At 37.0% G+C, this 22,867-nt stretch overlaps 1 protein-coding gene across 1 annotated transcript in view; it reads left to right on the top strand.

Annotated features, from left to right (window-relative positions):
- POLR3B (RNA polymerase III subunit B) overlaps nucleotides 1-22,867 on the top strand; it is a 79,632-nt gene that overhangs the window by 24,520 nt on the left and 32,245 nt on the right. Inside the window, exons 13-23 of the mRNA XM_032221573.1 lie at nucleotides 759-920; nucleotides 2,491-2,691; nucleotides 3,450-3,612; nucleotides 4,999-5,152; nucleotides 7,352-7,426; nucleotides 8,874-8,972; nucleotides 9,418-9,545; nucleotides 13,653-13,862; nucleotides 16,278-16,436; nucleotides 16,858-16,975; nucleotides 17,644-17,786. Coding sequence (XP_032077464.1) covers nucleotides 759-920; nucleotides 2,491-2,691; nucleotides 3,450-3,612; nucleotides 4,999-5,152; nucleotides 7,352-7,426; nucleotides 8,874-8,972; nucleotides 9,418-9,545; nucleotides 13,653-13,862; nucleotides 16,278-16,436; nucleotides 16,858-16,975; nucleotides 17,644-17,786 — 1,612 coding nt within the window. The remainder of the gene's footprint in view (nucleotides 1-758; nucleotides 921-2,490; nucleotides 2,692-3,449; nucleotides 3,613-4,998; nucleotides 5,153-7,351; nucleotides 7,427-8,873; nucleotides 8,973-9,417; nucleotides 9,546-13,652; nucleotides 13,863-16,277; nucleotides 16,437-16,857; nucleotides 16,976-17,643; nucleotides 17,787-22,867) is intronic.

Raw genomic sequence — 22,867 nt, forward strand, 5'->3', positions numbered from 1 at the left:
TAAATTATGCAATAGATTCCAGAGTGTCTTAACAGGGCCTGTTTAAATACTTAGCTTGTTTGGTGCTTAACAATGTATTGTATACTGGGAACTTGCATTTTTGGCATGCCCTAGCAACTGTATTTTAGTCTTCCTGACAATTAAAATTGTTTAAAAAAAGCAAAGTTTGGAATGGAGCTGTTTTCTAGAGACGAGAAGAAGCTGAGAATGAAAAGCAGTGTTTAATCTCTGGCTTCCTTGCTGTGAAACATGTTAGATAGCTTTAAATAAAAATAACACACACACACCCATGCATTAGTAGAAAAAACATTGCATGTGAATGGGCAAACTAGTGAGCCAACTAAAAAAAGTGACAATCAAATTAAAAAAATAAAATGAGTTGGAAGGAATTTATTACATAGGGGACAATTAAAATGCCACAGAGTCAGAAGGAGCCTCAGTTTTCTCCTTTCATAAATATTGGATAAACCATATTATACAACATCATTCCATTTCAACATTTCCTTGGTTGTAAATTAGAATTGAGGAGAAATTTCCTGACAGTTAGAACAATTACTCAGTGGAACAGTTTGCCTCCAGAAGTTGTGAATGCCCCAACACTGGAAGTCTTTAAGAAGATGTTGGATAGCCATTTGTCTGAAATAGTATAGGGTTTTCTGCCTAGGCAGGGGGTTGGACTAGAAGACATCCAAGGTCCCTTCCAACTCTGCTATTGTATTGTATTAAATTAAATTAATTACTTTAAATTTTTATTGCAGCTTCTGTCCCTTCTATTTGAAGACTTGTTCAAAAAATTCAACTCTGAGTTGAAGAAAATCGCTGACCAAGTAATTCCCAAGCAAAGAGCTGCCCAGTTTGATGTAGTTAAGCACATGCGGCAAGATCAGATCACCAACGGTATGGTGAATGCCATTTCGACCGTAAGTGTTTCATTTGGATGGACAGCCTTGAGATATCATGAGCCAAGCAACACGATTAAGTGCAAATTACAGGAGCATGGTGCTTCTTTTTCCAATTTTAATTCAAAATCTTCCTTGCATTTGTTTATAGAAGAATTGTTAGTAACTTGTGTTATATTTGTAAGTCATTTTACAGTTCATCCACTTCTGGTTTCTATTATCTGGAAAGTACAGTATATAAGGGGCCCTTGGTGCTCTCTGAACTTGGTTGTTTTCCTGCAGACATTTCAGCTAGGTAATATCACCACCACTGACGCTGTTACCTAGTTTGAGTAATGAAACATTTGAAAGAAAGCACCGACTCATCATCTCAGCCCCGAGCTAAAAATATTCTCCTTTATTAATGCAATACATTTCTGTCAGTTGATGGAGGTGTTCAAAGCGTTGTCTCTATTTTGTTGGATGTCTGTCTTGAAAATGTGAGCAAAGTGTATCACCAAATCCAGTTAGTTTCTTGACTTAAGTGTAAAGGATCTTTTTAGGTCTGGCAGCATAATCGTTAAATGTCCACTCCAAACAGTACAATTTAGCATCTAGATCAGGAGTAGTCAACCTTTTTATACCTACCGCCCACTTTTGTATCTTTGTTAGTAAAATTTTCTAACCGCCCACCGGTTACACAGTAATGGTGATTTATAAAGTAGGGAAGTAACTTTATAAAATTTATAAAGCAGAGTTACAACAAACCCCTACCGCCCACCATGAAAGCTAGAATGCCCACTAGTGGGCAGTAGGGAACAGGTTCACTACCATTGATCTAGATTATTATCTTTGTGCTATCAGAAAAGATTAGGGATTAGTGTGTTTCTAAGCCCCTTAATTTATGTTATAACTCTCTTATTTTTTTTAAAGAACAAGTCTGTCTTTCTTTAACTACTTTGGTTTATTTGGTGTGTTCTTATATTATTGCCAATATCTGTTCTTCGTAACAGTGTACAGGACTTAATATAATAGTTTTAAATTGAATGGATGTTTAAAAAAAATGTTCCTGAAGTTAAGAACAGTGGTACCAATTATCAAGGAAAGGGAAGTGTATTGTTAATTTTTTAATTTGGATTCTTGCACTAAGTAGGGAACTGGATTCAGTGGTTTAAAAGACCCTTTCCAACTTTAAAACTCTGTGATTTAAATCTGGATCCTGTCCAGGAAATGTATTATTATAATGCACCCTAGAAATAAATAATGTATTGGGCTGTTCCAACCATTCCAGTTGTTTACCAACAGAGAAATGTCTTGCTTATGTATCTCTTCACCTTAGTACTTATATCAAAATGCCGAATAAAAATTGAAATGGACTTTAAACAATTGAGAAGTTTGCCTGTAACAAACAATTGATCAAAATCTTAGCATGCTTAAATTCAACACATGGCCAACAGCATGATTATTGTCATTTATACAAAAAAGTTTCCTAGATTTTCCTGATAGATGAATATCTGGGCCTGTTTTACCATGTTTTCCACACTGATACTGTTTAGAAATGTAAAAGGTTGTTTGAAGCGTTGACTAGTTTTACATGGTTCTTTATCTTTAGGGAAATTGGTCATTGAAGAGATTCAAGATGGATCGACAGGGTGTGACTCAAGTATTGTCACGCTTGTCCTATATCTCTGCTTTGGGGATGATGACAAGGATTTCTTCTCAGTTTGAAAAGACCAGGAAAGTGAGTGGGCCCCGATCTCTGCAACCATCTCAGTGGGGAATGCTGTGCCCATCAGATACTCCTGAAGGAGAGGTAAGCTCTATTAGGTTAATGCACTTCCCCTTGTCATATACTTTACAAGTTATTATACAGATGTACTGCCTTTGCCTATTCCCATCCATTTTTGCTGTCTTTTTCCCTCAAAATGAAGAACCTCCATGCATTGACTTCTTCTACTGCTTCCATGCTGTTAACCAAATCCTCCTGGGATATCCATGATTCAGCAAACCTTTTTCATAGCTATTTTCACGCTCTAAACTTTTCTTCAATTTTGATTGAAGATTTTATGTCCTTGAATTCTTTTGGCTGGCTATCCTCTTTAAAAAGACAACTTTGAATTGTTTGAAACAAATTGCCAATACATACATTTATTTAATGGCAGATTACAACAAATCTGTTGTTTAGTGCAAAACAATCTAACTAGCCCTCATAGGTATAAACAAAAAAACAAAGTTGTAAATTTAATTCCAAGTATGGTTGTAAAGCTATAAATATCAGTGATGTCACTTGTGTTTTCTAGGATTAAATTATGAATTCTATTCTGTGTTTTTTTTAATATAACTTGGAATTAGTTGTCACTAGCCAGTCAAATTCTGATAGCAATCACCAAATAACAGTGGCTACAACAGTGCACAAAATTGCATACTAGTATATCTGATGCATAATAACATATTTGATGGCCACCTAAGCAGAATGTTTGTTAAATTTAACTCTTAGTATTTTAGTTATATGAATTGATTTTATATACTTCTTTCCTTTTTAATTTTTTAACTGACTTCTGTTTTCGTCAGGCCTGTGGCTTGGTTAAAAACTTAGCACTGATGACTCACATCACTACTGACATGGAAGACGGCCCTATTATTAAATTAGCTGGTAACCTTGGAGTAGAAGATGTAAACCTTCTGTGTGGAGAGGAACTTTCATATCCAAACGTGTTTCTTGTTTTCCTTAACGGTATGTTACTGCTTTTAATCCAAATGAAACAGGATGCCAGAAGTTTAGTATAAATAATATGTCCTTCTCACAATAATCAAGACTTGATCAAGTAATTTTTCAGAAAATGAGATTTTTAAAATGTCTGATTGTGAATGTTAACAGTGCAGTTAAAGGTTCCCAAACTTCATCATTTCAATTAGAATCCCAGTAATTTATTTTCACAGCACTGCTATGCCAAAACTGAACTATTTCAAATTAGTAGTTCTTGTGGTGTCTGGCTAATGTTAAATATCACTGTTTCCCTTGATAATTTAAAATATTCCATGGTGCCTCTGTGAGTACACTGTGTTGTACAAAGTTTGGGAACTGTAGAGTGCATATGTGCCCAGTAGAATTCTTCTTGCATTCTCTTTTTTGATGGTTCATCCCATGGCATAAATGCAACTTTTAAAGTTACATATAAACATTGATTGGGGAAGCTAATTTTTATTAATCTCTAATATATTTCATTCTAGAGATACGGTTTTCATATAATGAGCATGATTCTAAACCTTTTAAGTTAGTTACAACATGAGGCAAAGCTTTAGAAACCCACTTCCACATTTAAAAAGTACCTAAATACAGTTATGGCAGGAAATAGCCCCTCAACACTGTTGACAAATCAGGAAAAAGATGTGAGATAGTAAAATCTGTACCTGCACAATTATTGTGCATTGATCCCAATACTGCTACGAGGTGTTCTCAAAATATTGTTTCTCATGCAAAATATTCCCAGTATATGCAATAAATACTTAAAGTGCATTTAGTACAGTGTGAAATTGTTTTTAAGAAAAATTCATACCTGATTGGGGATGTTGAGAGTTACTATCCCTCATATCTGGAAAATACCAATTGGGGAGAAATGTGTAGAAATGGTAGAAGGAGGGTAAAATAAAGCTTTTTCTCTCAATCTGCTATAACTGTGAAAGTTCCAACCCTGCAAGATTTTACCATATACCTAATTTTTAATTTTTAGGAGAGACCATATTACTTCTTTGAAGTAATCATGATATCAACAAAAGAATAATAAAATTGCTTGTGTTAGAATATGAAAATTGTTCTCTTTTAGGTTTATGTCAGTGCTTTAAATGGTTGCTACCATTTCATTTCTAGGAATGACTGATCCAAATCCAAATTATAGCAGAAATCCAGTTGAATTACCTACTATCATTTTTTGAAAAATGCATTGACTTTACTGTTAATTGCTGCCTGTTTATGTCCCAGGACAGAATAGAAATTGATCAAACATTTCATAACTATGCTGATGACAACTTGGATTGTTATTCCACAGAAAGCCAACATTTGGCTTTATCCATTGAAATGATGGTAACATTTACAGAATCATTTAATTGTTTGTTTGAACAGGTAACATCCTTGGTGTCATTCGAGATCATCAGAAACTGGTCTACACATTCCGGCTAATGCGTAGAGCAGGCTATATCAATGAATTTGTTTCAATCTCCACAAATCTTGCAGACAGATGTGTCTATATTTCTAGTGATGGTGGAAGGCTATGTAGGTAAGAATTTTGAATATGCTTTTCCCAGGCCATGGCACCAGAATATTTTATTCCAAGTATACTATCAGGTTGTTCAGTTCATTCACAAAAAACTGTTTTAGACATGTGTACAGTCCACAAGTTGATTGGCAAGCAGTTGGCACTTCACAAATAACCCAATATAAATTGGAACTCAAGGGGTGCACATGTCAGCTGTTTTAAAGTATCTATCATGTTGTATGATTAGTGTTACTTAATTTCTCAATTTTGCTGTGGTTTTTTCCTTTAATCCTATTGTAGTTATTGAGATCTCCACTTCAACCTTGAAAGCAGGAATTAGCTCTTAAACTGATTGCTTGAACTGGAGTATTGTGGTTATTTAGGTCGTACTGGACATTATGTTCAAGTAGTAACAACTCCTGATGTCTAGCTGGGCATGCCATTCTTTGTAACATTGCTTATATGTTTATGATAAAAAGCCTTTGCTGATTTAAAGCATTAAATTTAATTTTTAAAAAATCAGAAACAATTAAAAAATCAACTACAGAATGTAAATCTATCTACTTTAGCAACGATGGCTACCTTTTTGTCCTCGCGTGCCAAAAGCGAATGTGCGCACATGACAGCGCACGTGCCCACACCCATAATGCAATGTGTGTGCAACACCTCCCCATGCGCCCCACCCCATGCGCATGTGCGCTCCCCCTGTGCTCCCCCCACGCCCCCATGCACCCCCTCATGGTACTCCCACACATGCGTGCACAACCCCCCATGCCCCATTTTAAACGTAGCAGGCCTTCCTGAAGCCTCCTGGGACCAAAAATGGGGTGTGAGGGGTGCCGCACCTCCCCCCCCCACTCCCCCTGCCCCCCATGCATGAGCATGCAATCCCCCCACACATGCGCGTCCGTCTTCCGCATGCACGGTAGAGCTGAGCTAGGCCAACAACTCGTGTGCCCTCAGAGAGGGCTTTGTGTGCCACTTGTGGCAAGCGTGCCATAGTTTTGCTATCACGAACATAGAGTCTCTTACAAATAGACAAGGAGTACGACAGGCTTTGTTAACACTGAAAGATGAGGCTCCCCAAGTTTCAAGCATATCTCTTCTTTCAGAGATATGAAACTGGTAGGGATATAAAATTTCCATGTCCTCTGAATTGTGTCCCACAGAGTGCTCTACATTATGTCATATCCTTTTAAAAAAACACTACTCTTTCCTTCAAGAGACTTTCACTCACATTTCATTTATACTTTTAAAGTTTATAAAGTTAAATAATTTATTAAATGTAGAAATAAGTGATAGTAAAGTATTTGCTAAGAGGGTTATAGCCATTCCCTCTTTAAAATATATAACTTTTCTACTTAATGTTAAAAATTGTTTGCAGTCATTGATAAAAAGGCTAAATGAAGTCCTGTTATGCATTCCCTAGCCATATATATATGCTAGCCGTATGTATTAGAAAATAAATGCAAATCTTTGTAAGAGTGGTATATACAGCTGCCTGCTATTAAATTGTCAGAGCACATTAATACAGAATAATACAGATGTTACATTATGTCATGTTCTCATGACTTACATGCACACACACATCAGCGGGTGAGAAGGGCAATTTTTCTACTTGTACACAGTTGTGTGGTTTGTCCTGAATTGTGTTTTTAGTTACATTGATCACCAGTGGTGCTTCCTGGTGATCGCTGTAACTGAAAATAAATGCCAATAACTGAGTTGCAGGTACATCTGCCTTTCAAACTTGATAGCCTAATATGAACCACCATATGGATAAATACAATTCCTGCGTGTGATTTCCTGTTTTATTTTGGGAATATCTTTGCAAGGGCAATGGAAAGTATGGGCAGATCTATTCCCATATTACAATGAAAGCTGTTGTGTATGCCAGTTGGAAGCCCTTTATTCCTTCAGTACGTCATTTTCCTGTATATGTTAAGTATTTCTTTTTTTCTTTCCTGATCTTTTAATTTGCACATTATATTTACAAGAGTACTCTACCTTTTTTAATAGCATAATATATACAGTCAGCTAAGACTGAGTATATGGTCTCTAAGTCTTTAGGATCCATTCTGCTTCAGTCCACTCTAATTGTAATTCCCTATTATATTCCTCATGCTGCTAACTTCTGCTGTTAACAAGATCTTCATATCATCTCTGAAATGATACGATAATAAAATACATAATGTGCCAGCTCTCTTTCCTTTGATCTAGGCCCTATATTATTGTGAAGAAGCAAAAACCCTCTGTAACAGAAAAGCACATGGAAGAACTGGCACAAGGTTATAGGTAAACAACTCAGCAAGTTATCCTGCTTTCTTTACCAGGATCCATCTGTTCATAAAAACAAAATTTCCTATGTCTGCAACCCAGTATTTAAGCATAGATATTTCCATACTCTTCATCAACAAGCTACCCGTTCAGTGAATTTCATGAACCAATGAACAATTTCATGAACCAAACTGATTCATGAAATTGTATTGGCCGGAGCCACTAAATTTTCCTCTTCACCAAATTATTTTTGTATATCATTAATTAAAAATATATAAATAAATGGGAAGCAGGGCTAATGTAAGATTTTGCCATGTATGCAGCTGCATTGGAGCTCTACACAGAGCTAGTGATCTGAGGATGAGAACACAAAGAGGTGCCTGACTACTTTGTCCCACCCCTGAGAACATGCCTTGTGTTTGCCTCAGTTTGGGAAGGTTGGGGTGGTGAGCCCCCCCTCCCCCCCAGTTAGCTAACAGCACATCATGTTAGCCAATATGTAGACTGAGCCAGTGGGGTTTTTAATCAGGCCATGTATGTACTGGCTAATTTATCTCCATGTTAGCCAGCAGTAGATTAGACTAAAGGGATTTTCAGGAGGGGTTGGTTCACACATTGGCTAATCAAGCTCTTTGTTAGCCAAAATGTGGGTTTGATTGACAGGATTTTTGTATAGGCTATTCTGCTCATTAGCTGGTGCAGCTGTGTGTGCTAGCTAATAGGTTGATGGGACCAAAAATTTCATTCTTTGAAGTAAAAAAATATATAGTGGTTAGTGATGCAGTTGTGTTCCGAGATTTTTTTTTCAATGGAGAGGGGCTATTTCCAGTAATGAATCTCCTGCATCTCCTTGCTGTAAGAAATTACATGGTAGGTAGTTGCAGACCAATACTTTGTTTGCCATTCAGTATATGGGTGCCTCATGATCACCATACCCACGACTACATTAGTGTGGTGAGAGTGTCCATTTCAAATGCATTCATTGGCACCACAAAAGTTAAATAAGGAAGCACCTGGCTAAATGAGTAAAGCATATAACCTTGTGGAAACCAAATCTGGTTCAGTCCTTAGCATCTCCAGGACAGTCAATCCCCTACCTCAGAGGTCTTCAAACTTGGCAACTTTAAGACTTGTGGACGTCAACTCCCAGAATTCTCCAGCCAACTCTGCTGGCTGGAGAATTCTAGGAGTTGAAATCCACAAGTCTTAAAGTTGCCAAGTTTTGAGACCCCTGATCTACCTGAACCTCTGAACAGCTACTGAGTGTTTAGTTAAGTGTTATTAAGTTAAGTTATTCTGGACTTTATTTAAGGTAGAAATCTGTGTGTGGAAATTCATTTATATGAAAAATCCTGTTCTCACTTTGCTTTAGTATTAGTTTATTGTTTATCTTTTAGGCACATTTGCACATGGAATTATGTGAGCATATATACATTGTTTTGAAAAATAAATATTTTATATTCAGGAATTTTGAAGACTTTTTACATGAAAGCCTTGTTGAATATTTGGATGTGAATGAGGAAAATGATTGCAACATTGCACTCTATGAACATACAATCAATAAGTAAGTATTCTAGCATCATTAAAACCTAAGTTTTGTATTGTAACACTGAAATTAGAGCAAGAAGATATTTAATCTTCTTGGGAATGTATTCTTAGAAAAAGATGAAATTTTGTGCGCAGAGATGTATACATTAAAAAAAGTTCCTTTCTTTATTAACATTGTCTTCAAGAACATTTATGTGACTCAGTAACATAATTAAAATAGTAAACTCCAAAATCTGATTTCCTCATTTGGTACTACAATTGTCGAACTCATCATTTGTTCAGTTCATTACCATTGGATCTAATTAATTTCCAAAGGTCTTTCAGAACAGCTGGGTTTTCACCTACTTCCAGAAAGCCATTGGCAGGGGGGATTCTTACTTCATAGGTCCAGCTTTTCAGTATGCAACCATGTGATTTTAACTTTTAAGAAATCTAGCTATATATTTTTTTTCCTTTATTAGAGAGACAACACACTTGGAGATTGAACCTTTTACTCTTCTTGGAGTCTGTGCTGGTCTCATTCCATATCCCCATCATAACCAGTCTCCAAGAAACACTTACCAGTGCGCTATGGGAAAGCAAGCTATGGGTAAGACTTCCGCGCCTTCAGATCAGAAATCAGATTCATGCATCCCAGATTCAGTTTCCCTCAACTTTGTTAAATATTTCTGATACCCTGATTTGAAAACATGTGCCTTCTCATATCCCCAATTTTTGGCAAAATTTTCTATATGCCTTCCTATTTTAAAAAACAAAATTAGAAATGTACTCAGAGGTTAAGATAAAGAATTTATGAGAGATATTTTGTGATATGCTGTTTTCATTTATCAGCATTAAATTATCAAGATTGTTTTTAGGGTAATGTAGTTATAACTCCCTAGTCAGAAAACAGGAAATCCCCAATTCACCAGCGCTATTATTTCTTAAGTGACATTATTAAGCCTCATTTTTAAAACTGAATTCCAAAATTCATGACTAAGAAATCCACATCATAGCTCTGTAGTATGTCATGTGTGTGTGTGTGTGTGTGTGTGTGTGTGCGTGCGTGCGTCTATCAGTGGTTCAGCCTTTTCCTAATACATATTTATTAATATTAACCTACATTAATAGATTGGACTCATAATTAGCATAGCAGGGGAAACTCTGTGTGTATATGTATATGTATACAGTATATAGTATAAGTGAACACACACATAACTAGTCCTCTATTTTGATGCGTTTGATTGTTTTGCTTTGTTTTGTTTCAATTCAGCAATGATTTCCCTGCTCTTTGCCACTTTTAAATAAGCATTAAAGAGGGTCACTTTTATATATACATACATAGGTATATAAACACACACGTGTGTGTGTGTGTGTGTGTGTATGTGATGTATGTATGTATATGTATATATACAGGTTAGGGATATGTATGTATGTATGTATGTATGTATGTATGTATGTATGTATGTATGTATTGTGTCACAACCCCTGGTATGCCCAAATATAGAGGAAGCATACTGCTTCCTTTTCTGTCTATCGGCTTGTCACAAGAGACCATCACGACAGAAACCCATTATTTTTACTGTTGCCTTTGTTACATTTGTGTTGCATTTGTGCTGATAAATAAATAAAGGGAGACTAGTATAGATCTATTTCAAGCTATTTAGCTCTCATCAGCTAGCCATACCCTTACTGGGATTCGAACCTGGGCTGTATTACATATTAGGCAGTTATATTAGCCACTAGGCCACAGGCTCTCCTCCTTTATCAGCTAAGCCAGGGAAATAGGTATGTATTGTGTCACAACCCCTGGTATGCCCAAATATGGAGGAAGCATACTGCTTTATTTATCATCACTAATGCAAGACAAATGCAAGGATGGCTTTCTGCCATCCAGGCAGAAAGCCATTTTTTATGTTGCCTTTGTTACATTTGGGTTGCATTTGCCTTTATTTATTTATCAGCACAAATGCAACACACACACATACATACAAACATACATATTGCTGTCCCCTACAGCCCACATACATAGCAACTAATATGGACATATACCTGTTAATATACATTAAGACAGTGTAAAACATTTGAATTGGTGCTTTGTAAACCATTTTGCCAAAAACAAAGCATCTCCTTTTGAAGTTTTGAGGACACCCCCCCCCCTCCCCTGGAATGATCATGCAGGGCTTCGGAGTCTTTTCCCATGAGTCTTTTGTCTCTATGCACATGTGGGCGCATAACTGCTTGACATTGCCAGCAAAAGCATGGACTGGGCATGGGACCTCCGTACACAAGGCTTTTGGGGAATGCAGCAGTCTCAGAATTAGATGACCAGTGCTTTACTTGTTTGAGCCTGTGTGTCTCAAATGCGTTGCACAACATTTATTTATACATTACATATTTGTGTAACACGTGGATTTCCAGTTCTTCACCATGGCAAGCAAATTGTTACGTACCATCTGTTATTTGCAAATTGCATGTTGCTGTGTAGCTTTAACTTGGCTTGTTCTTCATCTCCCAAAACAAATGCTTTATGAAGACATTTCACCAGTCCTTAAATAACACCTGCAGGATTTTGTTCTGCAGCAGTTGCAACTTTATGGCAGAGAACCTTCTCGCCACCATCCATTCATTTCAGTGAGGCTTTTTCTCAGTTGCCATTACAATTTGCTTAAAACATTAAGTGAGAAATTCAGTTAGGGTGTCATTCCTGGGCGGGTCACATAAATTCAGGGAGTATAATATATAGCCAAATAATGCTGCTTCTCGGTTGATGGGAGAAGGGAAATAAAATTATCTTAGATCATCATTTTTACATGGACAAAACCCCTATGTAATACATTTTCTCTCCCTTCAGCACATTAGAAACATTTCAAAAATATTTTACACACCATTCCTTTCTTTTAATTGCATCCTGTTTCTTTGTCATGCTTTCTTTTTTCCAGGAGAATCTATTTTAGGACTATTAGCCTCAGAAGGTTTGGTTGGTTACCACACACAGTTAAGCAGGATCAGTGTGTACAGAAAGCCAATTCAGAATCTGTAGAGTTCTTTTGTACTTTTCTGTGTGAAGGTCTTTTTTTCTCATTTTGTTTTCAGTGTCATTTGCAATTCATTGTCTGTGTTTTCTGAGGTTGGTGTATTCAGCTGCTTTGACCCAGGGTCTTGCACATTTAGCTCCTTGGATACAATCCTCTGACGTTGCTGCTGACGATGGGAATACAAAAGCTGCTGAATATCTTTAGTAATTATTGTTAAAGGCTTTGTTTCTGTGTGCTACTGCAAGCACCTGAGGAATGAGCAAGGAGATAAAAGTACAGTTTTAAAGCTGAGATGTAATGGACTATTTAAAAAACAACAACCATACACATTAAACATCTAGTTTGTGCTGAATATTTGCTAATAGTGTCTAGACTGTTTTTTTTCCCTTCTGTGCCCTGTAGTTGTGTGGGACTGTAGTTCCTATAATCACCAGCTGGCTATTGTAAAAGAAGTTATCAACCAAAGCACCATTTTTTTAAAAAAAAAAATACAGTTATAGACACAGCGCCTATAGGAAGCTCAATTCTTGTAATCCTAGATTGGCTACGAATTAACTTCAGGCACATCTGCACAGTTTACATTTGGTGCTGTAACTTATGAGTTGGCTATTTTGAATCTGTCTGGACAGTGATTCATCACATCAAAATACGTTAGTTCTTTTAAAGTGTCAGCCCTCCCTTATGGTTGTCTCTGGCTGTCCCTCCCCACCCGCTGCCACTAACAGTCTTTGTATTGTCCTCTGGGAGATACATGTTCAAGTCCATTTAGTCACTTCCTGGGCTGTCAAGAATTCGGGATTATTGAGATAGTCTTTTGGCTCCCTGCCGAGAAGAAAGGACTTGTTACTCAGCATTGCCCCATTCTGATTATTTGAATACTTCCATTGCCTGAGAAATGCCTTCCTTGAGGCTTAGCAAAAATTAGGCAGATCGGTGGATCTTAAATAACATAGAACGTAACAGATGAACTGAAATTCTGATGATATATGCTGGAAGGTTTACAATAGGTATAAATGGAAATAAATCATATTTGTAGATAGAATTTTGAAAAGTTAGAAGATCACTTATTTTTTTTAATAGACTTTTCTTTCAAGAAGTCTATGGGCAGCTTATCTGAGTAATCAGATAGGTAGTAATGAGGCTGAAATAATTCTAATCATATTCCAGATACACAGGAATTATTTGCCTGTTTATACATCATGTTTATCAATTTATGGAGCCTCGAGAATTACTTCGTGCTCAAGGCTGTAAGAAAGACTTTCAATATTATGGTCATTATATTTTGTTCACTGGCTGGTACACTGAAGCAGTGGTTGTATTTGTAACTAGATTACTACAGATCTACTCCTCAAAAGCGTCTAGTAAAAAAAAACTATAATTGCAATCTAACGCTAGAATAACTCAAAGATGAATTAATTCTTGAAATAAAATTGTAGAGGCTCAAAACTGTTTGAGGTCTACACTGAGAACTTTCTACTATAATTTACATTCTATGTAAAAAGTGTGTGGGGAAAGTTGGGTATTGCACATTTTCACCTAGTTAGCTCTCAGCTAAAATGAACACCAAGGAAATAGATGGCATAAAATATTTGCTGCTATTTCTGTTGATTTCTCCACATTTTTGTAGCTAATCAAGCATCTACCAAGTTTGCTTAAGAATATTTTTTTTTTCATTGCAGGTACCATTGGCTACAATCAAAGGAATAGGATTGATACCCTTATGTATCTGTTAGCTTATCCTCAAAGACCAATGGTTAAGACAAAAACAATAGAACTCATTGAGTTTGAAAAACTGCCGGCTGGACAGAATGCGACGGTTGCTGTGATGAGTTACAGTGGTTATGACATTGAGGATGCTCTGGTTTTAAACAAGGCTTCTTTAGACCGAGGTAGGAAGTCTCTATTTTTAATAGGATAGTTATGTCAGCTCAATACAAATAGTTCACGTCTATGAATAAAGGAAAATAATCACAATTTTGATGTTTAAATTGACAAACCATGATTCATTTTTAGGTGTATTTGTATACTACAGTATGTAAAAACTATGATTTGGTGTGATATCTAAATTGCTAAACCACACTTGGGATATTTGAAATAATAGATCACATTAGCTGAAATACCTCATCACAAAAAAGAAGACTGAGCCGATGGAAAAAAGCAGATAGCTCAAAATCTGATTGTCTTTTATTTTTGTGGGCTCACTTTGTGAGTAGAGTTTGAAAACCTGTTTTTAACATAATAATGGATTATAGTTACATCTCAACTGAACTCTAATATAACACTTTTCAAGAATTAGAATGAGAAATTACTGCAGAAAATGCATCTTAAGGGGAGCTGCAAATTTACTACTGTAACTGAAATAAACTAACCATCTGACTTTTAAACAATTATATTTGGCTTAATTGTGCTTTACAAAATACTACTTTTTCATTAATAATGAAAACCAGTAACATTTGAACTCTATAGACATTTCAGTGGCGATGAATACCGGGATCACAATTGAGCCCAAATTTTCTTCTGCTAAATGAGACAGTTGTTAAGTGAGTTTTGCCCCATTTTACGATCTTTCTTGCCATAGGTGTTAAGTGGATCACTGCAGTTGTTAAGTTGGTAACATGTTTGTTAATTGAATCTGTTTTCCCTGTTGACTTTGCTTGTCAGAAGATCACAAGAGGGGATCACATGAACCCGGGGACACGGCAACAACAGTCATAAATTTGAGTCAGTTGCCAAGCATCTGAATTTTGATCATGTGACCTTGAGGATGCTACAATGGTCCTAAATGTGGGAAATGGTCAGAAACCACTTTTTTCAGTGGCATTGTTACTACAAACGGTCACTAAATGGACTGTTCTAAGTCGAGGGCGACCTGTATTCCTTGAATACCATCAGGATTTTTTTATAATATTTTGAGAAAAATTAGTTAGACACCCCAAAAATTATTAGTATTAAATTGCCTAGCAAATAAATGTGGTTCATAATAAATTTGCTACCTGTTTTTAAGAAAGCAAAAATCTTTGTGGTTTATCATTAGGCTGCAATGCCAATCAGGCACCTTCTCCATAGGGCCCATTAAATCTTTTTCAGGGAAGGCATATTCGGTGCTTTTCAAAGAGTATTCCTTGCATTCACTTCTAACAAACTTGTCTGGATGTTACGCTTTTTAGTGTTGCCTCATCAATCATATTTAAAACACAGTTCCTCTGCTTGAGGCATAATATTGTGGGTGCCTTGAGTTTACTTTGTGTGGTCAGACTGCTTGCATACTGCAGTACATTCTACTACACTCGCCCATCCTTGAGAGCCCTTTTGCCAGTTGCCAGGCAGCACTAGTAGTATTGCTGGACATGTATCTTTGGCATTAATGTCTGCACACTTAATTTATTCTTTTTTGCCTAAAACAATGGCAGACATGATTTAAAGCAAAATGTTTTCTTTCTGGTAGACTAGTAACATTAGGGGGGAAACCAAATACTCTCCAGAATTACGTCGTACTGCCAAACGATACAAATATACTATGCATAACTTCAACTGGAAAAAACACTTTCAGAGAATAAAGTTTATGAAGAAGCATTCTTCCAAATTTAGGAATTATTAAGCCAGTAAGGGATAATGAAAAAAATGCAGCGCATTTAAAGATTTTTGCAACCAAATTGTTTTAATTGTTAATAATTAATGTTTTTGGCTTTGATATTTTTACAAAATATCCCAGATCATTATTAAATTATTGTCTTTTAAAACAAATGTGGGAATTAGACATCAGGTACATTTTATCATTCTTTAAACCTGTTAAATTACATAAGATAGTACATTCTAAATTGTAAATGTTTTATTTTAAAGACTGCAAAGTTCTTTCAGAAATATACATGTAATTTAATTCTCCAATTATAACAAATTGTGTATTTAGCTCTTTTGAAATGTAGCTATAATGAAGTTTTAACCCCTTTGAAGTTACAATTTTAATGAAAGATTATAAATGTCTTGTGACACCTTGAAGTCACTATTATGACATATTATTTCATTGTCATAAGCCATTGCATTTCTAACAATACATTTTGGCTCATGCCATATTAAAATTATTATGAAGTAAGTGTACTTGAATAGCTTGAAAAAAGTCCATTGGACTGCAGCCATAGTTTCTAAATTGTCCACCTTTTCAGCATATTGTGCATTGTTTCATAAACAGTTATCCAAGCAACTGTTTTCTGTACTATGGATTTGTATAGTATATTTAAAACATAATCTGATTCTCATTTTAGATAACCCTGATAGTAGTTTTGATTGATATATTTGTTTTCTTTGAGGCTTTGGAAGATGCCTTGTGTACAAAAATGCTAAGTGTACTCTCAAGCGTTACACAAATCAAACATTTGATAAAGTAATGGGGCCCATGCTGGATGCGGGAACACGTAAACCGATTTGGCGGCATGAAATTTTAGATGCTGATGGTATTTGCTCTCCAGGTATACATTCTTTTCTTTCTTACAAGTATTATTAGTTTGAACCACTGTTTTTGTTCATTTGCTATTGTCATACTCAATCCCAAATCTGTAGGCTTTGTCTCATAACATGAGGAGTAATAGTGACCCGATTCAGTGGAAGCTTTTTTGTTGTTGTTGTTCTTGGTGTTTAATTATGTACATTCATGGTATACAGTATACTGGATGGTTTAACAACCTCTCAAAAATCAGTCCCTCATTTTTCAGTGTTCTACTGCCAAATTTTGGTGACATGATATTGGTTGACTCCAAGGAGCATAAATAGGCACTTGGGTGAGGCCTAGGGTCTCAGGTTATAACACAGCCTCCCCCTCCCTTCACCATTTGAGATAATGAAAATAATTGAAACAGGCCATAAACATATTATTTCTTCATATACTTACAGGTGAGAAAGTGGAAAACAAGCAAGTGCTTGTGAATAAATCGATGCCCACAGTGACCCAAACCCCTCTGGAAGGGAGCAGCGCATCTCAGCAATCTCAGTATAAAGATGTGCCAGTAATGTATGACATGCTACCTTATTTTTTTTTCTGCTGAGTTCTGGAAAAGAAAATAGAAATTGGCCATGTCAGGCGTACCAGTTACTAAAAGGGCTCAAATGTTTCGTTTTCTTGGTAATGTCACATTATATATATTACCCTGTTTCCCTGAAAATAAGACCTCCCCAGATAATAAGCCCAATTGGGCTTTTGAGTGCATGCGCTAAAATAAGCCCTCCCCAAAAATATTGCAACACAGCAGCAGCCATGAGGTGACCACACTCGCCGCCTCCTGCACCTCAAAAATAATAAGACCACCCCGAAAATCAGGCCAAGTGCTTATTTCGGAGGGGGGGGAAATAAGACCCTGTCTTATTTTGGGGGAAACACGGTATAAGGAAGCTGGATTTCAGCTTGTTTCAGTATTTTTTAATATCCAAGTTCTTCATGGGTCCTTTTTGTTCACTCTTAAACTATAAATGGACAAAGAAACATTTCTTCATTTACCATTCCTACTGTTACTGGTTTCCTATAGCTGTTTTGAAATTGCTTTCACTATTGAAACTTTGCATGAAGCCGTAAAATTTGCACTTGAAGTTAAAATTGGTAAACTGTTTTGAAGGTGTCTAGTATTAATTAAACTCAGCTGCCTTTTTTCTTGAATTAAACTATGTACATTTTCTGTTCATTAGTTACAAAGGTGCAACTGATTCGTACATTGAAAAGGTCATGATATCTTCCAATGCAGAAGATGCTTTTTTAATCAAAATATTACTAAGGCAAACTAGGCGCCCAGAAATTGGAGACAAGTTTAGCAGTCGTCATGGGCAAAAAGGTACATTTTATGACGTTTTAATGGTTTCAACTTAATCAAAACATATATCCAGTTGTTCTTGGCACAGTAAAATAATATCATCATTATAAGTGCCTGGATTGGATTCAATTAGAATTTTAATCTTCTGCTTCTGGAAAGAGCAAATCTGGTTGCATAAATGCTGCTCTGGTTCTTTAGAAGTTTAAAACTGAATGGATGCTGCTCTAATGAAAAAAATGCAATACAATGCAAGTTATTATATTTTGAAATGAATGGGTAATAATGCAAATAAATTCACATGCAGTCATTAAAAATACTTGTGTCTTTTTCCTCTATCCACGATGGAGGCATGAGATACCACTAACAGGAACTGTAACTCCAATAGTTAATTACCGTATTTTTCAGAGTAGAAGGCGCACCAAGATTTTGAAGAGGCAAATTTTTAGAAAAGGTCGGTAGATAGAGGGATAGACAGAGAGAAATAGAAAGAGAGAGAGAAATACAGTAGATAGGTAGGGAGAGAGAGAGTGTGTGTTAGGTAGGTAGGTAGGTAGGTAGGTAGGTAGAGTAGTTAGGTAGGTAGGTAGGTAGGTAGGTAGGTAGAGGGATAGAGAGAGAGAAGTAGAAAGAAATAGAGAGAGAAATACAGTAGATAGGTAGTTTTCCGAAAGGGGGAAAAAATTTTACACTCTGCAAACCTCCCAAAAATGGAATGTTTTTTGCAAAAACGGGCCCATTTTTAAAAAAGGCATGAATAGCCTTGGGGGGGGGGGGCTTGCAGAGTGCTCCTGGGAGGAAAGGAGCAAAAACGAGCAATAAAACAGCGTTTTTCGTGAAAATGGGCCTGTTTTTTTCTCAAAAAAAATTGCATAGTTCATAAGTGCCTTATGAACTTTGGTTTGTGCATAAACATGTTCATGTATAATGAACCATCCACATACAATGAAACATGTGCAGCCAGAAATGGAAAAGTCTTCAGTGCTTTTCATAAAGAGATGGTTAGAATTAGAATTTAGAATTTTATTAGAATTTGTAGGCCGCCCTTTTCCCTGAGGGGACTCAGGGCGGCTCACACAAAAACTGGGAAGGGGGGGAATACGGACAGTAGGACAACATGTAATAAAATAGCAAACAACATACATTCATCATTCGGGAGGGGCAACTATCCTATCCCCAGGCCTGACGGGCGAGCCAGTTCTTCAAGGCTATGCGGAAGGCCTGGACGGTGGAGAGGGTGCGAATCTCCACGGGGAGCTCGTTCCAAAGGGTCGGGGCTACTGCTGAAAAGGCCCTCCTCCTTGTAGTTGCCAGCCGACACTGGCTGGCCGATGGAATGCGGAGGAGGCCTAATCTATGGGATCTTATCGGTCGCAGGGATGTAATTGGCAGAAGGCGGTCTCTCAAGTATCCAGATCCACTGCCATGTAGGGCTTTATGGGTGATTAATAGCACCTTGAAGCGCATCCGGAGATCAACAGGTAGCCAGCGCAGCTCGCGGAGGATAGGTGTAATGCGGGTGAATCGGGGTGCACCCGCAATCACTCGCGCGGCTGCATTCTGCACTAGCTGAAGTCGCCGGATGCTCTTCAAGGGCAGCCCCATGTAGAGCACATTGCAGTATTCCAGCCTAGAGGTCACAAGGGCCCGAGTGACTGTTGTGAGAGCCTCCCGATTCAGGTAGGGTCGCAACTGGCGCACCAGGCGAACCTGGGCGAACGCCCCCCTGGTCACAGCCGTTAAGTGGTGGTCAAATGACAGCTGTGAATCCAGGAGGACTCCCAAGTTGCGAACCCTCTCTGAGGGGTATAAAATTTGACCCCCCAGCCTGAGTGGTGGAACAGTAGCCAAATCTTTGGGAGGGAAACACAACAGCCACTCGGTCTTTTCTGGGTTGAGCACAAGCTTGTTAACCCTCATCCAGTCCATGACGGCCTCAAGGCCCCGGCACATCACGTCCACCGCTTCATTGAGTTGGCACGGGGCGGACAGATACAATTGAGTATCGTCCGCATATTGATGGTATCTAATCCCGTGCCTGCGGATGATCTCTCCTAGCGGTTTCATGTAGATGTTGAATAGTACATGGTTGACATGGTTTCCAGCTACTTTCAGGATCCTCAATATTTCACATATTATTTTCAGTGCAATTGAAATTGTATACTTGCATATCTTAATCATAGACTCATGGAAATATCATTGATGAGATATATCTAGTTTTAGGACTCATAGCTCTTGAGCAATAAGTTTCCACAGCCCATCCTTTCAATTTACTTTTTTGGGTTCTTCCAACTTGGATATGTCAAAGTTGTTGACAAAGAATGTCAACAAAATATAAATCCCTGCCAATTAAATCAGTTGTCCTCATAAAATAACTAATCTTTCTTTTTCTATCAGAACTTAGAGGTTCTTTTAACTTCTTCCTTCCTGTGCTTTTTTAGTTGAATTTTAGTTTTTGTGTGTGGATAACAATCTCCACAATTCAGGAAGTGCTGTACATGAACTGGACACATGTTGAAATGTACCTCTAAAAGGAAACAGCAGCTAAATTCTGACTATAATTGTTAGAGTGCTTTGGGAAATGTTTCCTATAGTTAGAAAGTTGGAACAATTTTACACTGGATAAGTCAAAATGTGTAAGTTCTAAATTTTGGAATTTAAGACTTATGCAATCTTTGACATTTCACAAGCTCATCCTATTAGTGTAACAAGTATTTTAGTGAATATTAATGCTCAGATTTATAAGTGACTTGAATGACTTAAATTTTCATTAGTGTTATCCAGATAATTTGGGAAAAGCAGAAGTAGCCTTTCCCAAGCTGTCACCTTTCAGATCTGTTGACCATTGTTTCTCAACCTTGGCAATTTTAACTTTCAGAATTCCCGAGCCAGCACACATCTTAAAATTATTAAGATTGGGAAAACACTATAGATTCAAGATTTGTTAGATGATTTGGGACTGCAACTCCAGAAATCCCAGCCAGCATATCTAAAAGAGTTTCTGGAAAAATATTGGTATAGGAGAACAATTTGGTAGACATCATACTTTTTTTTTCAGTTCACCCAAATTTCAATCATTCTTAGTTTCAGACAAGACTGAGATATAATTTCAGGCTTTCATATTTCTTACATCTCTCTATATTTCCAGAGTTTCTTTTCCTTCTGCAGGAATCTCAGTGAAAGGGAAAAAGTTAGAGTCCTTTGATGTGAAAAAGCAATCTATCACTTCTCTGAAAGACCGGTCTCAGTCTCTCATGTGAAAAAGGATTAACACTACTGACAAAGGTCGTGCAAATCACAGAACTAAACATTAGTGCTGAGCAGTATTCTTCAAGTGGAAGAACTGTATTTAAGCAATGAGGATAGAAATGGCAAACAGAACCTGTTTTAATAGCCAAAGATCTCAGATAAAGGCTTAAACCTTTCTTGAGTATCCACAATAAAAATACTTCTAGAAACAAGGAAATGATTTTACATTCATTGATGATATATTTATGAAAACATTCTGTTGCAAAATGATGTGTTTATTTTAGTGCAGATTATACTTTATTTGCAATACTGATTATGTCTTACTATTAATAAATAATGTAAAAAGACATTTATAAATTAACTTTAAGGCCTGGTCTGGTACAAAGACATTTTTCTTAAATCTATATGGCATTTCCCCCCTTGAATTGGACACCTTTCAATATGTCAGTATTTGTCTTGAATGTTTTTATACTCCTTTTCAACCAACAGACTCCCCAAACAGTTTAAATAAAATAAGCCAATTAACACAATCCTACAAGTGCTTCATTTAAATTAACGCTTTACTAAGTTCCTCCCAGATAAATGCATAAAGAATGCATTCTTAAAAAAAGAAAAGAAAACTGGACTTCAAATGCCATTAGAAGCATAAATCAAGTGATAGAAAAAATCAAGCTGGATCTGAACTAGTAAAAATCATGCTGGTTGATTATTATCATAAATGTTCTAATAAATACAGTTTTCTATAAACAAAATCGGAAGGCACCACTACCAATGGCTGGCATTTAAAGGTCAGCCATTCTTATTCTATAAATTGTTGATTTAATTTAATATGGACTCTTTATCCTTGAGGCATGTGTGGGTTTCTTGTTTAAAAGTTTGGAATTATACTTAATAAACAAAATACTACAAAGAGCAATGTTGGATTAAATTAATCTTTATAAGCTAGCAGCCTGTTTTCAAAATAATGTGGGGCTAGAAAGACATGAGTATAAGTATGCGCTATACACTATATTATCCAAAAAGGTCTCTAACATTACAGTTAACATATACTAATGCTAACAAGAAGCTACTGATAGCCTTATCTTCCCTGATTTATTTTACTCTATACTCGTAGATGTGATTTCATCTTTCACAGATAACATATTGCAAAGTTTAACAATGTATGCAAGTGAGGAAATAGTTTTAACTACATTCACAGAAAGATGCAATTCTATTTTGGTTCTTCGCTACCCAAGATTATTCCAAGATCTTGAATCAGGTTACATTTCATAAAGACCTTACAAAATCATACTGAGTTAATACATAACCAAATATCATTCTTTCTTTTTTAATTCACTCTTTGGTAGTTTAGGTTTAGGTTTAGGTTTAGGTTTATTGGGATTTATATGCCGCCCTTTTCCCTGAGGGGACTCAGGGCGGCTTACAACCACAGGGGAGGGGGGTGCAAGGTCAGAAACAAAACAATATGTGCACAAAGAAAAAATAATAAAACACAACTTTCATTCAGCAATCAAACACTCGGGCGGGTAATTGGAAACCTATCCCCAGGCCTGCTGGGAGAGCCAGATCTTGAGGGCTGCGCGGAAGGTCTGGATAGTGGTGAGGGTACGGATCTCGGGGCAGCAACAGAAAAGGCTCTCCTCCGTGTGGTCGCCAGTCGACATTGACTGGCAGATGGGATTCGGAGGAGGCCCAGTCTGTGCGATCTAATTGGTCGATTTAGGGAGGTAATCGGCAGAAGGCGGTCTCTCAAGTACCCAGATCCACTACCATGGAGTGCTTTAAAGATGGTCATCAGTATCCTGAAGCGCACCCGGAGACCAACAGGTAGCCAGTGCAGCTCGCGGAGGACAGGT

The sequence above is a fragment of the Thamnophis elegans genome, chromosome 7 (assembly GCF_009769535.1).
Source record: "Thamnophis elegans isolate rThaEle1 chromosome 7, rThaEle1.pri, whole genome shotgun sequence".
NCBI lineage: Eukaryota > Metazoa > Chordata > Lepidosauria > Squamata > Colubridae > Thamnophis > Thamnophis elegans.